Source organism: Cupressus sempervirens, chromosome 7 (assembly GCF_028749045.1).
Source record: "Cupressus sempervirens isolate cs-2001-9-10 chromosome 7, ASM2874904v1, whole genome shotgun sequence".
Taxonomy (NCBI): Eukaryota; Viridiplantae; Streptophyta; class Pinopsida; order Cupressales; family Cupressaceae; genus Cupressus; species Cupressus sempervirens.
Window position 1 is genome coordinate 913150862 of NC_143124.1, and position 11700 is coordinate 913162561.

General features: G+C 31.0%; 1 protein-coding gene across 1 annotated transcript; it reads right to left on the minus strand.

Moving 5' to 3' along the window:
* Window positions 1-10993: 10993 nt before the first annotated feature.
* LOC149550484 (RING-H2 finger protein ATL64-like) lies at window positions 10994-11443 on the minus strand. Its single transcript, XM_089794478.1, has one exon. The coding sequence runs from the start codon at window positions 11441-11443 to the stop codon at window positions 10994-10996; it is 450 nt and encodes a 149-aa protein (XP_089650604.1).
* Between the last annotated feature and the right edge of the window lie 257 nt (window positions 11444-11700).

The window sequence follows — 11700 nt, forward strand, 5'->3', positions numbered from 1 at the left end:
GTCCATGCTCTTAGTTAGTTGAGAGTTTGAGCTAGGGATTCGAACGTGTGTTGCATCCCCAACACAAAATGCTATTAGTCTGCAAAAGAATTTCCCCAACATAAGATAAATGAACTCAAGAAGTCACTAGATTTCAACTGTTGTTAATTCTTTTTTTTTCAATTTTCTCCTGTCAATTCTTTATTTTCCAAATTTCTCATCGGGCATGAAATTTCCTAGAGTTGATTTGAATTCCAGGTGAATATTCAGCGATTGAATGAAATTCTCTCTTGATTTTATTTCTTCCAACAAAAAAAAATTGGGGAGAATGGCAACATATTTCATTTCTATATTTTTACTAGTCAATTGAATGGCACATTGGATTGTCTCAAGATTTTCCAGTTTTGATTTTTTCCAAATCGCTCCTTGGCCTTCGCTCCCATCGCTTTAGCGGGCATTGCTGAAATTCCTCCACTGACTCTAGCCCAATTTCGTCAGGTACATTAATTATCAAAATGTTAATAAAAAGATATTTTATATTATATAATAGCAGTCGCAAGCTTTTGTACTTGCAACGATGAGCCGATGGGTGTTTACTATAAGTAAAATAAAATTTAATTTTGTAATAAATCAAATAAATAATATTTATTTATTTAATTTATTATATACTAATAAATTATCATCTAAAAAATATTCCCATAAAAATCTATTATGAAAAACTAATAAGAAAAAAATATGAAAAAAATAACACATATAAAGTGGAGAAAAAAATATAAATTAAAATAACTATAAAAACTAAAACTAAACTAAGGGAAGTCTCAGTGCTTCACCTAGCATCATCTAGATCCAATGACTACTAAGTGTTATATTTACTATCACGATAGATGGATTCAACTATGATAACAATATCACAATTTAATTTGCTATAGAAAAATATCTTAAAAAATTAATATAAGAAATATTAAAAATATATAGTAAAAAATAGGAAATCCTCCTACAAATATCCTATTGGTTAAACTAAAAATTAATATTTAAAGTAAAAAAATAAAATAATTTAAATAATTTAAAAACTAAAACTTCAATCAATTTAAAAAATCAAAATTAAATAAAAAGAAAGAAAAACATGAGTTAAAAGTGGAGATAAAAACTAATTAATTTTCTAAATATATAGAAAAAGAGAGAGTTAAAAGTATAGATAAATTAATTTATAAATTAAATACAAGAGTTAAAAATGGAGATAAATAAATAAATAAGAAAAAAACATAAATGGGAATAAAAATAAGAGTTAAAGTTGGAGTGAGATAAATTTGGTCTGAAAATAATTAACAGCAAGGGCTGATAGTTTTCTGATCAAATTATAATTTAAACAAACATATAATAGCAGTTGCATACTTTTGTACATGCAATGAGAGCACCGATAGGAGATGAGATTTAACAAAAAAATGTATAATGAACATTAAATAATGTAAATAAAAGATTTTTTGAAACAAAAATACAAAAATAAAAAAGTTGAAGATTAAAACATAGATATAAAATTTACAATATTTTTTAAAAACGAATATCACTCAAGAAATATGTTCAATAATTTCAAGATTTTACAATTAAATTCAATTTATCAAAAATGAAAAAAAAGTCATTTTTAAAAAACCTTTTCAAAAAATCTATTATGAAAAATTAATAAGAGAAATACAAAAAAATAATATGAAAAAATAATGATATCTCTAACAAATATTCTATTGACTAAATAAATTATAAAAATTGAAAATATAATATTTAAAGAAAAAACTAAAGTAATTTAAAAAATAATTTAAAAACTAAAACCTAAATCAATTTAAAAAATCAAAAGTTAAATAAATAGAGATCATAACATAAGCTACTAAAATGTGAAGATCAAAGATAAAAAAATTTTAATAAATAAGAAAAAAAAAACAATAGTTAAAAGTGGATATTTAAAATATAATCTTATGTAAACAAATTAGATTATTAATAATTTTGAATTTAAATAACATAATATTTACTAAAATCTTTTAAATAGATTATACTTTTAAAAAAATTAAATGTGATCTATAATATTATTTTTTATTTTTAAAAATTGATTAATAAAATACTACATTTAAAAAATAATTGAAAAAATATATAAATATAATCTAATTGAAAATTGTATAAATTTTATTATGAAATAGAGTATAATAAAACTTAAATATATATATATATATTGATATTATTTAACCAATTTTTTACACTTTTTACATTAATATTATATTCTATTATTTCCTAGAATTCTATTGTATTATATATTAAGTAATATTTTTTTGAAATAAACTACTAATTTTAAAAAATATATAATAAAGATAAATTAAAATATATTTTTTAAATATATCAAACATTAATTATCCAAACAAAATCTAAATGGAATGATCAGTAGAATTCATGTGTCCAAAATCATATTTCATATTATAAAGAATGAAGTTTAGAATTGTATTTGGAAACATAAATTGTGAGAGTTCTAACATGAAAGAGGAAGTAATAGTGTAAATGGCTATTATGTAAAAAAAGATTATTATAAAATGATGTAACCAATAATATAAGAGGAGTGCGTACTTAATTCTTTTTTCCCCAAATTGTCCTCACTAGAACACTTACTCATCTCAATGGATTATTTTTCTAAAACTAACATTATTTATATTAATTGTTTATTATTTCTTATACAAATTGAAAGGAATTGCAAACATTTATAACCAATGTTTTTTGGGCAAAACTATATAGACTTTTCTTTTATCTTAAAATACTTGAATGAAAAAGTGTCACATATATACTTGTCGTAGTATTTTTTATAATAATTAGAAATTTTAGTTTAATATTGAATATTGTCAAGTATAATCAATAATTTTATTTTAATACTAGATATATAGTATATAATAATATTTTTTAAAGAAAATATGTGTGGAAAAGATTAATTAAATGATAGCTCTACTCCAATATGGTGAAAAATGCAGAAAAAGAAAATAGCAGCTCGAAAAAATAGGAAAACAAGATGTGCGAACATCTACTCCACATCGAGACACCACTTTTATCGATCCTAGGCAAATTCAAAAAATAAGAGGATTGCAGACTTGAGTCCACACCCAACCAACAGGTCCAGAAGAAAGCAAGTATCGGCAAAAAGGGTAAATCTCTGTCTAGTACGCTCATTCGTTGCGATAGAAACCTCAAACCCATTCGACCTTTTAGACAACTCGCAGGTAGAAAAGGCAAGAATTGACCGTGATCTTGGCTTGAAATGGGTAGCATCTGATGGTATTAATTTGTTTCGTCCTCCTTATATTCATTGAGTTGACAGTTTAGATAAGCAGATCTTCCATTTTAACCTAACCATATATGCCAAATCCATCTAAAACCCTAATTGCCCTAAGTAGATAGATTTCTCCTTTCATCCCCCCATTGCATCTTCAACCCATACTCAGGGAGCCCCTCAATCTAAATTTTTGGCTACTTATGTCCCTCCTCATTGCAGGCAGGCTTTTATTCCCCCCTTTATTCAGCCTTCAATTTCATCCCCTTTGCGTCTGAGATGTCTCCCTATAGATCCAGATGAGAAGACTATCATTATCAGCAACTAGGATAGTGAGGAATCCTGGAGTCAAGAAGTCAAATTATTTGCTTTCTGGAATGGCCCCCAATCTAAGATGTACAATTTAATTAGTTGGCTGGAGGATTTCTACGGATACCAGGTAGGTATTTCTCACTACTTTGATAGACTAATTTACATACATTGTTGATGAAGAAGTTATAAAGAATTTCTAGATAATTCTATGTGTTTTTTTAAGGGGCATGCAGTTAAATTCTTTAATTGGTTACCCAATTGTAATGAAGATCATTTAGAATTCTCAATTCCTACCTGGTTCTCTTTAAACCCTATCTCCCTAAAATTAAACCAAATAGGTACCATCCAAAAGATTGGAAACTCGGTGGGAGATCTAATCAGTTTGGATGCCTCTTTTGAATGCTACAATAAAAACAAAACTTCTAGTCATATGTAAAGTCAATAACATGACTCTCAAACCAATCAAAATTATAACTAATAGATCTATTTATAGATTAAACTTCCAAAGATTTGAAGGTAGAATAACAGAGATTATCAAACTTGATGATAAGTGGAATAATTCATTCAAAATTCAACAAGCTACCTCAGATTTTAGTATCTCCTTCCCCAAAATTAGAGAAGGGTATGAAGAACTATTGTAGGAAGAGGTCAAGAATAAGGAAGAGGAACTCAAAATCAGAAGTCACCTTCAAGAGGAGAGCCAATAGATAGGTCTCTCAAGGCTTCAAAGGAGACTAACCTCAATCAAATCCAACACACTAATGGAAATCAGAAGGAAGAAGTCATGAAGATTCAGGAGATTAGCAAAGACAAATAGCAAGTTTGCACAGTCAAAAGTATAGGCATGTGCTTTTAACAAAAAGGAAGCAGGAGGAAGACTACACTAAGGAGGGGGGGGAAATATCCAAAGCAAACAAGCAGCCTAGAATCCAAACTATAATAGTGAGCAGCAAAGTAGATAAAAGGAAAGAAAAGAAATCAAAGAAAAAGAAAGGACTCTCAAAACCCACAAATGAACAAAGGAAACTAGATTTCGGTAAGAACAAGGTGGGTGTAGAGAACACAAATATTTCACCCAGAGACACTGATGGAAAAGTACTACTTTCCCTACATGTAGAAGACTTAGCAGTTATTGAGAAAAAATATAATACAAATGACTTGAAGAAAGTTGAACAAGAAATCAGAGAACAATCATTAGAGGACCTTTATGCTGAGAAGTCTTTGAAGAGGCTGACCAAATTTTGGTAGACTCCTTCCCCAAAGAGAGAGTTTTATGAAGTCTCTCCCAAGGAAAAAAGTATAGAGAGGGAGAATGCTAGGGAGATCCCAGTGTCAGAATTTTAGGATTTTTTAAACAAGGAGGAAAAAGAAAACATCCCAGAAATAGCATTAAAAGATGAAGATAAAGAGAAATTAGAAAGAATATCAGAGGAACTGAGTCGAGCATTTGACACAAAACATGGAGACATTCATAATATATCAGAAAAAGAAGAATTGATTCAGCAGGTTCTACAATTGGGAGGAGAAAACTATACCTTTGAAGATCTAAGAAGAGACATTCAATCCTTTGAGGAGGAATATCAGTCAAACAAAGAAAGTGAAAACATAGAAGTCAAGAGGCTAAGCAAGAACAGGGACAGTCCATTATTGGTACATCAAAAATTTACAAAATAGATTCTATAGTAATTGGTTAATGAAGAAGAAGAAAGTTTGAAAAACATTCAAACAAAAGCTCTCAAAGGCGTGCATGAGAATTTGGAATAGATAAGAATAAGAATGAATCAGGAAGGGATCAAATCTCCATTTTTTGGAAAAGCAAAACCAAAAAGAGGTAGAAGATCCCTTAAGGAACTCAGAGAAGCGGATGGGCAGGCACGCGAATAGCAGAAAATCAGTCAGCTTTTTAATGTTGGGAAGGGGAAGGTCCTTCCCAAGGAGCCATGAAGATCACTACATGGAATGCTAGGGGTCTAAATGTCCCTAGCCAAAAAAATTACTAAAACATAATCTTAAACACTTCAAATCAAAAATCATATTATTACAAGAAACAAAACTAAATGAAATAGAAGGTAATAAACTAGACAACTAGTTAGTTAGTTGGAAAATTGCATTACAAGAATCTGTAGGAGCCTCCAGGGGGTTAGGATTTATTTGGAATGATAGGAGAGTCTTTGTACAAATCTTAAATATGAATAGTAATTGGATTTACGGAGCAGTATCAAGCCTGAAATCTAATCTTCAGTTTATCTTAATTAACATATATGGCCCAATCAGCAATACAAAGAAAAAAGTTGTATGGGAAGAAATCAGTAATTTTTTGTTATCAAGTCAAAATAAATTAATATTGATAGGAGGAGATTTCAACACCATTCTAAATTTGAATGAAAAAGTGGAGGTTCGTTACAAATTTCCCAATCCTCTAAAGATTTTAAAAAGTGGTGTGACTTTCATAATCTAATAGACATACCATGTAAGAGTGGGAATTATACTTGGAATAATAAGCGAATGGATTTTAATTATATTGCAAAAAAATTAGATGGGTTTTTATTAAAGGGGATCTCGATGCTAATAAATTAAATATTCATTCCATGATTCCCCTGATTACCTGCTCAAATCATCTCCCAGTCATAATAGAATTACTAAGCTTCACAAACCTACAAGAAGTTCATTTAAATGCGAAAAAATATGGTTTACAGATCCAGGTTTCTTAGATAATATTAAGATGTGGTGGGCATAAGGGAATTTTGAAGGATCTAAGATGTTCATCTTCATTTCGAAAATGAAAATGCTTAAAGAAAAGATTATAAGATGGAATAAGGAATATTTCCATAATATCTTCAAAGAAAAACTAGAAATCGAAGAAAAGCTCAAAGATTTAAACATAGAGATCATCAAGAAAGGCATGAACAATGATAGCTATCTCTTAGAAAAAGAATTGCTCACAAAACAAGAAGATGTCCTCACCAAAGAGGAAATCTTTTAGAAACAAAAGCCGCGAGAAAGGTGGTTAAGCAAAGGGGATCGAAACACAATTTTTTTCCATAACTCCACTCTCCATAATAGAGCCATGACTAAATATTAAGTATTAAAAATCATAAAGGTATATCAACTGACAAACCAAATGAAATCTCAAAAATTATGGTGGAACATTTCCAACAAACCTTGAATAATTTGGAAGGGTCAAATAGAGAGGCTCAATCCTAGATGCTTAAAGTGATCCTAAAACTGATTTCAATTGAGGAAAACAAAGTATTAAATAGTCCTATCACATTAGAAGAAGTTAAAATAGTTGTTTTAACATGAATCCTAATAAGTCACCCAGTCCTTATGGTTTTCAGGCCTTTTTTTATCAGAAATGTTGGGACATTATAGGGAATGAGCTTTGGAAGGAAATAGAAGCCTCTAGAAAGGGAGGATCTCTCTTATCTAAGATAAATTACACCTTTCTGACCTTGATTTCCAAGAAATTTGAACTTGAGTATCCAGGTGACTTTAGACCTATTACACTTTGTAACACCATTTACAAAATCTTTTATAAGAGTCTTTGAAATAGATTAAAATTAATACTTCCAAAGATCATCTCCGAGGAACAAATAGGTTTCATTCCAGGTAGATCTATTATGGACAGAATTCTTATAATCCAAAAAACTATACACTCAGCCCAAACTAACAAAGAGGCGTGTATGTTTATGAAATTGGACATCCAAAAAGCCTATGATATGATAGACTAGCATTTTCTTTGTAAAACCCTTGAAGCATTTGGTTTCTCCCATCAATGGATTAATCTCATTTTCTAATGTATCTCCTCTACAAAGATATCAGTTTTGGTTAATGGGTCTCCCGAAGGTTTTTTTGACATCTCAAGGGGAATCAGACAAGGTGGCCCGTTATCCCTGTTCCTCTTCATAATTACGGTGGAAGCATTTGGGAGATCAATAACTAAGGCCTACAATGAACAAAAAATTAAAGGTATAATAGTGACTAGGAATATCCACAACATAATGCATCAGCAGTATGTGAATGACACTATTCTACAAGGTAAAAGCTCAGTAGAGGAAGCAAAGGCTTTAAATTCCATTATAGAAAGGTACATGAGGGCATCTGGTCAAATAGTGAATAATTTAAAATTAGAAATATATTTTATTAACACGGATCCTAAGATGGAAAAACAAATATGTTTTATAATGGGTTACAAAAAAGGTTCTTTCCCTTGCAAATATCTAGGCATAGAATTAGAAAAGGGAGTTAAGTTTGGCAAGGTATGGAACAACATAATGGATAAACTGGGAACCAAGATTAGTGGTTGGAAAGACAAGTGGCTCACAAAAGCAAGCAAGAGTACCAAGATAAGAGAATTTTTCATAGCCATCCCCATGTATTCACTGTCTTGCCTCCCTCTCCCCAAACACTTCAATCACAAGTTAAAAGCTAAACTTACAGATTTCCTATGGAACGATTGTGAGGAATCCAAAAAACTAGCCCTCATTAAATGGGATAATATTTGCAAACCCAAAGAATGTGGAGGATTAGGAATTAAGAATTTACAATGGCAAAACAAAGTGTTAGGAGCCAAATTAGTATGGCGCTTGTACACTAGAAGGAATCATAAATGGGCAAAGATCATGTATAATAAATATTTGAAAGTAGACGATCCATCCTCGATATTTTGGATGAAGAGTCTACCCAAAGGATCATAAAGTTGGAACTTTATGGTCAAATGCTACCATCTTGTGGGCAGATACCTAACTTGGGATACTGGAAAAGGGGATGAAATCCTTTTTTGGAAGATTCCTGGGACGGGCACCCCCCTTTAGACAGTAATCCAATCTTAGAAACTCTTAGAGAAAAGTTAACCAATCTGTGGGGCAATAAAGTGAGTGACTACAAAACCAAAATCATTGTAGATGAACAACTAAGATGGATTTGGAAATCTCTGAGAGAGTTAGGGCTTGATTCAATCACCATAAAGGAATACAAAATTTTAATTGAAAAAAGGAAGGTTAAGCAACTTGATCGGAACGACAAGTTTGTCTAAGTAGCATCAAACAATGGTAAGTATAGTACTAAAAATGGATATAAAGTACTAATCAATTCCAAGAGATGGGAGGAGGTGGAAATCCCACTCAATCTCTATTGGGACCCTACATGTCTGCCAAAGGCAGGATTCTGATAGCTGATAGATTACATAGACTAGGTATTGAAGGTCCCTCGCGATGTGTCCTTTGCAAGAAGGATAGTGAAGATACTGATCATCTATTGTATAGATGCTTGTATGCTCAAACATGTTGGGAGTGGCTCAGACAAAAGTTAGGTTGGTCTTCTCCATTCCCTAAATCTTTATCTGACCTACTTAAAGGATGGCCCACTTATATAAGCAAGGGCATCTATTACAAATTATGGAGTATTAGTCCATCCATCCTTATGTGGGAAGTCTGGAAGGAAAGGAATAGATGATTTTTTTGTGAGGTTGGGATGGAGGTAGAAGAGTTACTTTTAAAGATAGAAGCAAGCTTAATTGAAGTAGCTAATGCATACCTTAGGAGAGCCAGAATTGAAGAAGGTTCCTTCTCAAATTGGGATAGTGATATAAAGAAAGTTTGGACCAAATTGATCAATCCTCCTTGCATCTACTTGAAGAAAAGTAAGGAGGCTCGGGAAAAGTGCAAGTGGTCTCCTCCCCCGAAGGATTGGGTTAAGCTTGATTTTGATGGAGTGGCTAGAGGAAATCCTTGGGTAGCAAGTATTGGATGCATCATCAATGACCATACAGGCCGGTGGATTGCTAAAAAAGCCCAGTCCATTGGACCTATATCTAACAACTTAGTAGAGTTTGAAGGATTGGAAGTAGGCCTACAACTTTGTCTTATGGTTGGTGCACCCAAAGTCTTTATCGAAGGTGATTCACAAATTGTATTAAATACAATTAGGAATAAAGTTACTCCAAAATGGATCCTCAACTTGAGGGTAGAAGAAGGCTTAAACGTATTGAATAAATTTGAAGATATTAGGATTGGACACATCTTTCGAGAAGGGAACCAAAAAGAAAACTTCTTGGCAAATAGAGGAGCAAATGGTGAAAGTATATCAATGATTAGAAATTCGGTCTAATCTTCAATTCACATATTTGGTTCAAATGGGTTGAAGATTATAATCATGTCTTCTTGCTATTTTCTTAGATTTAATTAAGATATCTTACAAGTTGTAACTAAGATTGGGTTCATGGTAAGGGGACCCCTCAATCATTTAGTCATTGGGTTTGATAGCCCCTTAGGGACTTTAAAGTGGATTCTCAAAGGGGATTCATTCTTATACTAAGGTATGTTATTTAGCCTAGGTCTTTAGGAAAATAACGATTCCATTCAGTATTAGGCAGAATTTAAGGCTAGATATCCTATTCATTATGAGTTACAACCTGTCTTGGTCATCAATAGGCGATGAAGAATAAAGCCTTCGATAGCACAGATCTCTCGAAGAACTTCTAGAGGTTTTGGCTCCTAATTATATCATTTAATCCAAGTACTTTCAAGCGTTTTAGCCACAGGTGAAGATGGAAACAATATTTGTGTCTACCATACAACAGAAGCTTGAACTATGGCTTTTCAGGGTAATGTAAAACTTGAACGATGGAATAGAATCCCCAGGGTTGTTGATGGTATGACTTGAATTGTAGTAAGTAGGGCAACTGGAGAAGGAATCTTCAAGTATGAGTATACTTGGAGGACTAACAGTGATGTCATTGGCACCTTCATCGGTTGCATGACTAAAGCATGACTAATAGCTTTTTATTTCCCTTCATCAGTTGCCTGACTAAAGTAGTTATATATTATAATATATTATTTAATTATCATCATTCATTCTAAATTTATAGAATTAATTATTATATGTAAATTGTTAATAGAAATATATATAATTATATAGTTTTATGAAATATAATTATATATTTTAATAAAAACTTACCATTTATAAATTGTATACGAACTATAAGTAAATTGTTAATAGAGATATATATAATTATATAGTTTTATGAAATATAATTATATATTTTAATAAAAACTTATCATTTATAAATTGTATACGAATTTTTATATTGTGTATTATTGTTTTAATAAAAAAATATGAAATATGAAGAATCTTAGAAAAATGAATTGAGTCAATCAAATTTAAATATTTAATTTTTATATTATTAAAAATCATAAATAAATTGAAATATGTAAATTACCTTCAAATAATGATTGTTACATATTGATTGAGTTAATTGACTTATCCATTGAAATGAATGCAATAGTGCATACAATAAATCCCTTTAGAATTCAAGCCTTTTGTAACTCTATATTGCTATGATTTTAAAAATAATAATGTATCTCATCATTGAAATAATTTAACAAAGCTGCTCTCTTCCTTATCAATCTTTCATTCTTTTATATCAATGATGATATCCTCTTCTATTTCAGCCTCCACAATCCTTCTGCATAGAGGGCAAGTAAATTGAAAATCAAACCACTTGTCAATGCAATTCACATGAAAACTATGGTTACATTTTGGCAATCTTCTTCCTTTTTCATTCTGCTCAAATTTAGAGCAGCAAATTACACAAATGGGCTGCTCTTTATCATCCTTGATTTTTTCTTCTTCATACACAAAAACAGGCAGATCGTCTAAGGCTTTTCTTTTCAAGCCATTGTCATTTGCAAATGAGATTGTTCTAATCCTTGATATTCTTCTCCTTCCATGACTATATACTTTGCAATAGTAGATAATGAGATGGACTATCATATACGTCACACTTATTCCTTCTATGAACAGTGCAAAGAATAGCAATTTATTATCCATTGCTTTATCAGGAGGACTGCCTGACGCCATGACTGCAACTCTATGCATGCCACCAATAAAAATTATGAAGCCTAGATTAGCTTTAGGAGGATTAAATAGTTGCACTACAGGTAAGGCATAATGCTATTTGTTCTGTAATTAGTTTAAAACTAGAATATTATTGATTACTATTTCTATAGTCCTTGTAGAAAAAGAAGGTGATTTCCTCTCGGATCTGTGACATAATTGTTCTCCAGATTTCTGATCTACTAATTTCTGAAGAGACAAAACAGAATCTCTCCCGCCAA

Coding starts and splice junctions, on each gene's coding strand:
- LOC149550484 (XM_089794478.1), bottom strand. CDS start 11,443: ATGGCGTCAGGCAGTCCTCCTGATAAAGCAATGGATAATAAATTGCTA.